Source organism: Zophobas morio, unplaced genomic scaffold (genome assembly GCF_036711695.1).
Source record: "Zophobas morio isolate AGI-343-1 ecotype UQ-CSIRO unplaced genomic scaffold, CSIRO_AGI_Zmor_V1 ptg000006l, whole genome shotgun sequence".
Classification (NCBI taxonomy): domain Eukaryota; kingdom Metazoa; phylum Arthropoda; class Insecta; order Coleoptera; family Tenebrionidae; genus Zophobas; species Zophobas morio.
The window spans coordinates 8,838,207-8,848,216 of NW_026972111.1; the positions used below are offsets into that span (position 1 = coordinate 8,838,207).

Here is a 10,010-nt window from a genome sequence, read left to right on the forward strand (position 1 = left end):
AAATCAATTGTACACTTGATGGTCGGCGGCTTACCCCTCGGGTAATACATACGCGATTGGACATGCGCAATTTGCTTACTTTTTGCGAATATGCGAATTTAGTCTTTGAGTTAGAGAATTATGTTCTGAAGTTTCTTATTGCGGTATTTTGCGGTTTCTCCTCAAGGGTGGACCGCCACAATTCTACCGCACCTTCACGGTCCTTTTCCCAGAGTGAGACAACGTTAGGTTGATTTAACCGCCGTAAATGAACTATTAGCAATCTTATGTGAGGAATTAAGAAATGTTATAATGTAACACTTAAGTATAAGCATCCAGAAACCTTATTTATAACTTGATAAATATAAGATAAATCCTGACTAAGTGAATTTCATGAAATCTCCTAGCAAGTGCTTTATCTCTGAAAAACTTATAACTGTTAAATTGTGTTCGAACCAGTTAATGATTAAAATCTTAACATGAACTGTGAATTTCCAAAAAGAATTAGCTGCGCGATACGATTTTTTTTCGTTTTTCGCTTCCCCTTTTTTTAAACTACCAAACCAACTAAACTTAATCTAGCTACTTTAACGCGCCCTTTCAATCACACCAAACAAACCAAAGTAACGGATCACCAGCCTCTACAAAGCAAGCCAACTTCTACCAACCCTCTCACTAGACACTACCCAGAAATTCCCTAGGAGAGCTATCAACTACCAAAAGAACTAAACTTGCACATTTAAATTATCCAAATGCGATTTTGCGCCATTATTTTTTTCAGCGCGAAATTTTTAATTCAAATTTGGTGACCACATGGTGTAATGTACATAATCACCACTTAAATTTCTATTTACACAATAACTTCAACAATTAAAAAAAGAACTAAAAGAATATTGTTTCACAAATAATTTAAAAAATAGGGTTACATTTTTTTATCAAAATGAAAGCTTTAATTTAAAAGTTTTATAATGTATTATGGCATAATATGATATTATCAGTTGTATCTGAAAACAGATTTCATGGAACATCTTGTAAAAATGATCTTTTGCAATCCATAAACTTATACCACTGAATTTGACATCGAAATTACAATTGTCTTGAATACTGTGAGACTGTGACAAACACTACGACATACGGAAAAAAACAATAAAATAGAGACAGCCTTCTCGACTATAAGTTTTTTTTTAATTAGACAACCATTAAAACAATGTTGTTATAACCTTCAGTATTAATTCAGTATTGCGCAATATTGTTACAAATCCTACGACTGTATAATTTAGCGTATAAATTGTGGACTGGTACACGAATTTTCAGTAGTGCATTCACATCGTTGTGTGATTACAAGTTTGCAACAATTTTAACAATGTCCGCAGAACAAAGTGGTGAATTAGAACAACAAATAGAACCAGAAGTAGTTCCGACTCGTAATTATACAAGCACCTGGGAGAAAAATCGTTGGTGGTACATAGCTCGGTTTTCAAAAGATTATAAATATTTTTACGGACATACCGGGGGTTTGTCGGCCCAAGCGTTTCGTACCCGAAGAGCACATGATGGATATGTATGGGAAACAAAAAGGAAATGGACACAAGCTTTAAGAACAAGCATTGGTAATAGCGACGATGTTGGCGCATTTCTTAACTTGACGAATTCGTATCTGCTCGTTTGTGATGAGGAGGAATCAGACAACTTTTGCAAGTAATTTCACAATTTTCAGAAAACGTTAGTTAATATTATTAATCTTGTAAATATTTCTTTTAGAGTCGCGCAGGATGATTTGCCTGACATTCCCGTGGTGAAAACCTCACTGGCAGGCTGTAGAGTAATAGGACGTATGTGTGTAGGAAATAAAAATGGACTGATCGTACCTGAAACAACCTCCAACATAGAGCTGCAACATTTAAGACGTGAGTTGCCCGATTCTGTTGAAGTTAGGACACTGGAAGACAGACTGTCTGCTTTAGGAAACGTGATTGTGTGTAATGATCACGTTGCTTTGGTCCACCCAGATTTAGATAAAGTGGGTAAAAATTCTGCTCAAATAACACTCATAACTTATGTATTTACAGGAAAGTGAAGAAATTGTTGCAGACACGTTAAAAGTTGAGGTTTTTCGGCACTTGATAGCCAATAATTCCTTAGTAGGTTCATATTGTGTCATGAACAACAATGGAGGCCTGGTTCACATAGATGCAAGTAAAACTGAATTGGAGGATTTATCATCGCTTCTGCAGTTACAGTTAATTGTAAGAAATATGAATTGGTCTTAAATTGTTACAAAATTGTGTTATTTCTAGGCTGGGACAGTTAATGGTGGGAATAAAACTGTAGCATCGGGATTAGTTGCAAACGATTGCATTGCGTATGCAGGAATGAAGACAACAGGGAAGGAATTTTTGACTATTGAAACGGCATTGCATTTTCCTATTCATAAATGCAGTTAAAGTCTTCAGCAATTATTGTATTTTTCTATTGATGTATTGACGGCTGTGATAATTACAAATACTTTTAAGAATGTCTTGTTTATATCTTGGAACCCCGCATTTTTTTGTTGTTCATAAAACGAAATTCTAGGATATTTCATTACCAAAGTGGCTTGTCCTGTCAAAATTTTTTGCAAATTTTCATAGTTATCAGGATCACAATTAAAATAAAGAAGTTGACCCACACTACATACAAGTTGCATTGATTCCTGACTGAATCTTTCATTAAGGCCAGAAATTAGAGATTCAAGAATGTGTAAAATATGTGTATTCTTAGTTCATCTACTTTTTTCCAAAATGATATTGATTTTCTGGGTTGTGATAGATCAAACATCCCGCCTTAAATAACACATGTGAAAAAAATTTGGCCTTGGGTGTGTTCGTCTGACCAAATGGAACCCTACGTTGTGTTTTTGAAAAATGGCGGGATGCCAAAATTATTTATTCCTCCACTGATAAAAAAAACAGCTAGCGATGGTGACTCGTGACTTGCCCTCAGGCTGCCCAATGGGGCCCGAATCACAATCGCTTCTCAACTCAAAAAAAAAAACTTATTGAACTTTGGATGAAATTTAAATGAAATCAAATTCAAAATGAATGCAAATATTTTGGATATCACAAATTTAATAAAAACAAAACAAAATCTGAAGTAAAGTAACTGGATGCAAATCCACAAGAGCGCAAAATTTTAATAAAAAACTATGCAGCGCTAGCAACATCAAAGCGTTAAAGGAGTGTGACGATCGAACTATGTCGATTTCAGTTTAGAGCACAACAAAATACCCATAAGGGCGTTGTAGCACGAGCGGAGTTTGGGGCTCCTGGTCGGGGCTGTTCTTCTACCCACGACGGTAATTCTATCTATCGCAAGCACTGTCGTACAGCAATCCTCTATTACAGACATGCCGTACGAGCAGGCCGTTACGGTCGTAAACTCGCAGTTGGGTCCCGGCTCTGGGGTGGAAGCCGACAGCGTTATGTCATCTCGACTGCCCCTGAATTCTATTCTAACCTGCATCTTTTGTGCAGATGGCGCGATAAATCTCGCCACTCGACTAGAAACCGCGCATTCCGCTTGCATCACGTGTTTCTGTATTATTTAACCTCAACTCCATTTATATTGTGGTGACCGAATTTAAATCAAAATTTTCGCGCTGAAATTAATTAACAGCGGCGCGAAATCACATTTGAATAATTTGAATTTGAAAAAAAAATATCAAAAAAAATCGTTAAACATGGCAACTTGGTGCACGGAAACGCCTGCTTGGTAGTCGGACAATTAATAGCGCTTAGGGGTTAGTTTTGCATTATTATTGAGTAAGATGGCGGCTTGGTAGCGCTAGGGAATTTTTAGTTAGAGGGTTGGTTGGTTGGTTGGTAGAGACAGGGGGCAGCATGACGGAGCGTCAGTCTGAATGTGTCTTTGTGAGTGTAAACACGTGGTAAGAGCTAGGTTTCGGTTAGTTGGTTTGGTAGTTAATAAAATGGGAGGAAGCCTTCGTTTAACGACAGTCAATCGTAACCAACGTCACTCCCGTGTCCCCAACCCGCACGGCTAATTCTTGCGGCCTTTTAATCAGAAAAATGCGGACTTCCGTTCAATGCGAAACACGTGTTGTAAATTTGTTTCATTGTTTGTAAATTCACCAATCAAGTTAGTTTTTCTTAATAGTCAGCTAGTGCAAACACAATTTAACAATCAGGATTATTTAAATAAACCATTTGCTAGAAGATTTCATGAAATTCACTTAGTCAGGGAAAACACCTTTGTTGATTCATTACGAATAGGTTTCTGGATGCATATACGTAAGTGTTACATTATAACACTTCTTAATTCTTCACACAAGATTGCCAATAGTTCATTTACGGCAGTTAAACAAAGTTCATTAAACTGCGAACTGATAGGGGGGTTAAAATAATTTCTTCCCTGAGGCAGTTATCATCGTTATTATCGTCGTTATCATGATTACATTATTGAGGCTTGTCCTCACAACGCTACAGATTGATTACTTCATCGAGATTCGCCGTCGTAACGCTAGAGATTAATAACATCAACGAGGCTTATTCCTTCCACCGCTAAAACATACATCATCGAGGAAATTCCTGGCAACGATTTAAAATTTACATCACCGAGACGCTTTTTGCCTCGGAGCGATGATTGGATATTTTTGTGTTTCTTTATTATGTGTTTTGTTGGGGTAACCAGTTCGTGGTATTTTAAACTCTCAAAGTAAATTGTTTTTTTTAAGTGACCAATCATTTAGATCATAATATAATTTGACATAATGTAAACTCTTTGGTTGAACCGCTGATAAAGTCTGGCAACTATCTCATGTAAATTTTGTTAACTCTGCAAATTTTCACCTCATACAATATTTCTTTAATCCCACAATTTTAACCTCAGTAATCTTCTTTGTTGTATAATTTTAATTGAACGTAAATTTCATGCTCTACAGTTTTAACCTCACATAATATTTCTCTTTGCACAAGTTTATTTCACACACCAGATCTTTTGTTCCATAAATCCTTGCTAAGTTTTGTTTTGTAAATATGTACTTTGTTGATGAATGTTTTTATCGTATAAATTGTTTGATGTCTAATTTATATCTCACATAAGAATTATTTGTTGTTTAAAATTTCACAAGATTATATGGCGAATTTAAATGTTGTTTATTGCTCGTTGAAACTTTAACACTTGTTCAGTTGTTGTCAATATCACAGTTATAAGAGATTGAATGAAACGAAATTGAGGTTAAATAACACAGAAAACGTGGCGGAAGCGAAGTTCGGTTCCTAGCCGAGCTGGCGAGATTTATCGGGTCACCTGTACAAGTCCACAGGTTTGGATAGATTCAGGAGCTGTCGCCGATGTTGTAACGTTCTCGGCTTCTGTCCTTAGCCGAGTTCCACCTACGGGTCTGGCGACCGTAATGGCCTAGTTTCGCACAGCAAGATCGTAATGGAGGTGCGTGCGGGTAGGCTTTGCGATAGATAGAATCACCGTCGTGGGGGGAGAACAGCTCCAGATCGGTAGCCCCAAACTCCGCTTATGCTAGAATGCTCAGGGGTACTTTTGTTGTGCTCCTATTAACTGCCGTAACTTTAACCTCTGACGCCACACGCCCGTAATAACTTGTGTATTTGCATCCAGTTTCTTTAATTCAGATTTTGCTTTGTTTTTATTAAATTTGTGATATTCAAATATTTGCATTGATTCCAAACAGATGTATAGAATTTTGCGTTTGTTCGTTTTTCATATGTGTATGTCTGTCAATTCGCGAGTGTTTTTCTTTCATATATCTTAAGGTGTTTGAAATGTAATATGTCTGTGAATATAGCCCTAGGGGGTTTTTGGGGATGAAGACCGATAACGACTTGGCCCTGCGGGACCGCCAGAAGGGCACGCTGAGTCACTGTCGCTCTTCGTTTCTTTTCCTCCTAAGGAAGGGTGGCATTTTGGCCCCTTCCAAACTTTTGTCTATTATTTCTTGCGCTCCCGAGTCACACGCAGTGTATGCACACTTGTATGAAAGAACGTTTTCCCGCCATTTTCAAAAACAAAAAAAAACACACACAACGTAGGTTCCCATTTGTTAAACGATCATAGCCAAGGCCAAATTTTGAATTTTTCGTGGGCCTTTCAAATTTTTTCAAGGTCAATTTAAAGGCGGGAAGTTTGGGTTATTACAATATGTTCAATTCTTATAACTGAACAAGTGTCAAAGTTTCAAAGAGAGCAATAAACAACATTTAAATTCGCCATATAATCTTGTGAAAATTTAAACAACAAATAATTCTTATTTGATTAAGATTGGACATCAGATAATTTATATGATGGTAACATTCATCAACAAAATATTCACATAAAACAAAACTAGCAAAGATTTATAAAAAACAATGATCTGGTGTGAAATAAACTTGTGCAAATAAAAATATTACGTGAGGTTAAAAACTGCAGGGCATGAAAGTTTACGTTCAATTTAAATTATTATACAACAAAGAAAATTACTGAAGTTAAAATTGTGAGATAGAGAAATATTGTATGAGGTGAAAATTGCAAAGCTAACAAATTTACATGAGATTAATATTTGCCACACTTTATCAACGATTCAAACAAAGAATTTATATTGTGTTACATTATGCCATGATCCAAGTGATTGGTTACTTACATAAAACAATTTGTTTTGACGGTTTATATCGTGAACTGTTTATCCCAAACCAAACACATGTAAATAAACACATAATTATGTATCAGGCGTTGCGAGGAAAACTCTTCGTTAGGTTAATTTAACTGCCGTAAATGACCTATTTGCAATCTTATGTGAAAAATTAAGAAGTGTTATAATCAGTGCGCGGAATTTTATCTCAGTGCTGCACTGGATCGAGCGTGTGAGATATTATTCCGCGTCTTGGTTATAATGTAACACTTAAGTATTAGCATTCAGAAACTTATGTGTAACTTTGTTAAACAAAAGACTGATTCCTGACTAAGTGAATTTCATGAAATCTCCTAGTGAGTGTTTATCTAAATAAATCTAATGTCTGTTAAATTGTGGTAGCATCAGTTAACGATTAAAATCCCAACATGAATTGTGAATTTACAAACAATCAATCAAATTTACACGGGTTGGCGTCGGTCGAAAATGCACATTTTTTCCGGTTAGAAAGCCGCAAGAATTAGCTGCACGTGTTGGGGAAAACTGTGGCGTCGGCGTCGTTACGATTAATTGTCGTTAAACAAAGGCTTCCTCCCTGTTATTAATTACCAAGCCAACTGATTTAACCTAGCTAACTTACGGCCTCTTTCACCATGCTCTCACACACGAAACTAAACTAACCATCTTTTCTACCAACCTCTATTCTACCTCTATAGCAGGACTACCAACTACCCAAAAAGCATTAACGTGCACATGGTTGCCTTTGTTTAACGGTTTTTTTGTTTGAATTTTTTTTGAAATTCAAATTAATGTACAATAATAAATAAATAATGTACAACCGCTACTATAGAAAACTGGACCACTTTGATGTAACAAAGTTTTAGTTGGTTATTATTATTATTATTAATGTTATTATTATTTTAAATATCATAACAGCAATTTGAATGTATATACGCTTCTGATTTGAAAAACGGGCTGGGCTGTGGCAAAATCATTTGATTTGTCAAAAAACAAAAACATAATTAAATCTATTTTTTTTAATTTGGAAGTGTGTGTCAAACCTAGTGGTCCAGTTTTCTATGGCCGTCACTGTACATCTAAGTAATTTTTATTTTTATGTTTAACATTTTTGTATTTCAAATCAAAACAATTTTTTAAAAAATACGAATACACAAACTGGCTGGCAAACTGAAATAATTCATATAGTAAGGAATAATGTTTTTAGAAAAAATATTTGGTATCATTTTTTCGTCAGTTTCTTAATTTTCGAACATTAAAACATCATGTCACTACTGGAACTTGTTATTTTTTTTAATTTAGATATTTTTGCGTTATTGTGAGATAGAGAAATAATACTTTGACCATAAGACCTGACCTGAAATCTGTCAAAATCTAGTAAATTTGTTATGTTCTCATAAATTTTCCAGCAAATAAATCTAGTGTGATTTAACTTTCCCACCATTTCAAAAAAAAAAATGTAAATAATAAATCCCAAAATGGCCCACAAACCTTATTAACAAAGTGTACATAGAAATGAAACTGTTGGTTGCCTACCTCACAGGCGACAAGTGGCATCTGTCGTCATCAAACTAATCGTAGTTTAATTTTTGTGGTTATGTTGTTATCGTTTTCTAAAGAAAGTTATCAATAATTCGATAACAACCAACTCTTGGACATGTTGAACGCTCCTTTCACAGATTTTTAGGTGAGACAAGCCCCCCTATAACTATTTGCGCACTGAAATAAAATTATTCCAGACAAAATAAAATGTCCATCCTGGAATACACTGAAAAGTGTGCCGACAACTTAACAACTTCCAGTAAAAATGAACACAACTGTGAAGTTTGCCCGTACTCCACAACCTCCTTTTTTCTCATGATGAACCACATGAAACGCCACCTATCAACAATAATACTTTTTGACTGTGAAAACGCCAAAGTGGAACCTTATTTCTGCAAAGATTGCAACTTTGAAACAGACCTGACACTCGCCTTCAGAATACACATCAAGCAATGCCACAGCGTTAAAAGAGCAAACGACTTTTCTGAATTCACAATTCAGAAATTTAGGTGTGATAAGTGTGACTTTGAGACAGATTTTGCAATAAATTGGCTGCAGCACGTCGCAAGATGTTTGAAAAATGTTGAAAATATTCACATTTCAAGTGAGAACAGTGATAAAAGTTTTGCTACGTGGTACAAGTGTGATGAGTGTGAATACAAGACTGCATACAAGTCTAGTTTACGTAGACACAGAATTTCAAAACATTTAAACGACGATGAAATACCGTGGTTTTACTGCCCGAAATGTCTGTACAAAAGTAAACAAAAATGCTCTTTGAACACCCACATAAACGTGCACCATTTGAACGACGAGGAGATTAAGTGGTTTCAATGTCACCACTGCCCCTACAAAACCAAGCGCAACTGTGATTTAAAAAATCACATAAATGCGCTGCATTTGGACGAAAAAGATATTAAATGGTATGAATGCAAAAAGTGTTCATACAAAGCTAAAAACAGTTCGCATTTACGAAGACACATAAAAGTGCGGCATTTGGGTGAACAGGACATTAAGTGGTATGAATGCAAACAGTGTCCGTACAAAGCTAAAGACAGTTATAGCGTAAAAAAGCACATAAACGCTCGCCATTTACAAGAACAAGATATTAAGTGGTATGAGTGTAAAATCTGTCCATACAAAGCTAAACAAAAGTCGAGTTTAGATAGACACATAAATGCGCGCCACCTAGAGGAGCAGGATGTCAAATGGTACCAGTGTAAAAAGTGTCCATACAAAGCTAAACAGAGTTCGAATTTAAAAAGCCACATAGTTGCACGTCATTCAGAAGAACAGAAAGTCTCCATTGTGAATATTTCTTTTTTCTAAATTTTTAAAACTTTTTTTGTTAGGAATGACGTTTGTCGCATGATTTCAATTTTGAACTTGAATCTGAAAACTAGGTATTTGGTATGTTTGAAAAAAAAAAAAAAAAAATTGTCAAGTTGGCCTTAATTTTTGTAAACACTGTGAAGTATGTCTACAATTAACCTAAAATTTAATCGACGACAGCTGACAATGCGGAATTGTCAGTACACAACAATGTGGGTTAATAAAAGACATGCAGTTTTCACTACGTTTTCTTCTATCAAAAAAGCAACGCCACCTTGATGACTTTTCAGTTAAAGACCCGTTATTTATTTCATAGTACTGTTGCACAAGTACACACTTGTTTTCTTATTATTGTTTACACACGCAATTTTTATTTCGTCGTTCAGTTCATTTTCGAGCGAATGTAGATTTGACATGTTAAATGGCGTGAAGGTTGAATAAAATGTCGGACTTTGTACTTGTATTTTGTTAAAAAAAAATCCGGACCTCCACCATTAAA

The 10,010-nt window shown here is 35.5% G+C and overlaps 2 protein-coding genes across 2 annotated transcripts; both read left to right on the top strand.

Annotated features, from left to right (window-relative positions):
- The first annotated feature begins 1,187 nt into the window (after positions 1-1,187).
- On the top strand, positions 1,188-2,494 carry LOC135123062 (eukaryotic translation initiation factor 6-like). The gene is made up of 4 exons (XM_064047562.1): positions 1,188-1,677; positions 1,741-1,999; positions 2,049-2,225; positions 2,277-2,494. The coding sequence occupies exons 1-4, from the start codon at positions 1,343-1,345 to the stop codon at positions 2,421-2,423; spliced, it is 918 nt and encodes a 305-aa protein (XP_063903632.1). The 5' UTR covers positions 1,188-1,342; the 3' UTR covers positions 2,424-2,494.
- A 5,703-nt stretch (positions 2,495-8,197) lies between these two features.
- Positions 8,198-9,966, top strand: LOC135123507 (zinc finger Y-chromosomal protein-like). Its single transcript, XM_064048231.1, has 2 exons — positions 8,198-8,324; positions 8,377-9,966. Exon 2 carries the CDS (start codon positions 8,387-8,389, stop codon positions 9,506-9,508), a length of 1,122 nt encoding a protein of 373 aa, XP_063904301.1. The 5' UTR covers positions 8,198-8,324; positions 8,377-8,386; the 3' UTR covers positions 9,509-9,966.
- Positions 9,967-10,010: the final 44 nt, after the last annotated feature.

What these genes read in the sequence shown, in the direction of transcription:
- LOC135123062 (XM_064047562.1), top strand. Translation starts at nt 1,343, where the DNA reads ATGTCCGCAGAACAAAGTGGTGAATTAGAACAACAAATAGAACCAGAA. An exon ending in GAATCAGACAACTTTTGCAA is followed by an intron (nt 1,678 to 1,740) that starts GTAATTTCACAA and finishes TATTTCTTTTAG; the next exon opens with AGTCGCGCAGGATGATTTGC. An exon ending in TTCTGCAGTTACAGTTAATT is followed by an intron (nt 2,226 to 2,276) that starts GTAAGAAATATG and finishes TGTTATTTCTAG; the next exon opens with GCTGGGACAGTTAATGGTGG.
- LOC135123507 (XM_064048231.1), top strand. Translation starts at nt 8,387, where the DNA reads ATGTCCATCCTGGAATACACTGAAAAGTGTGCCGACAACTTAACAACT.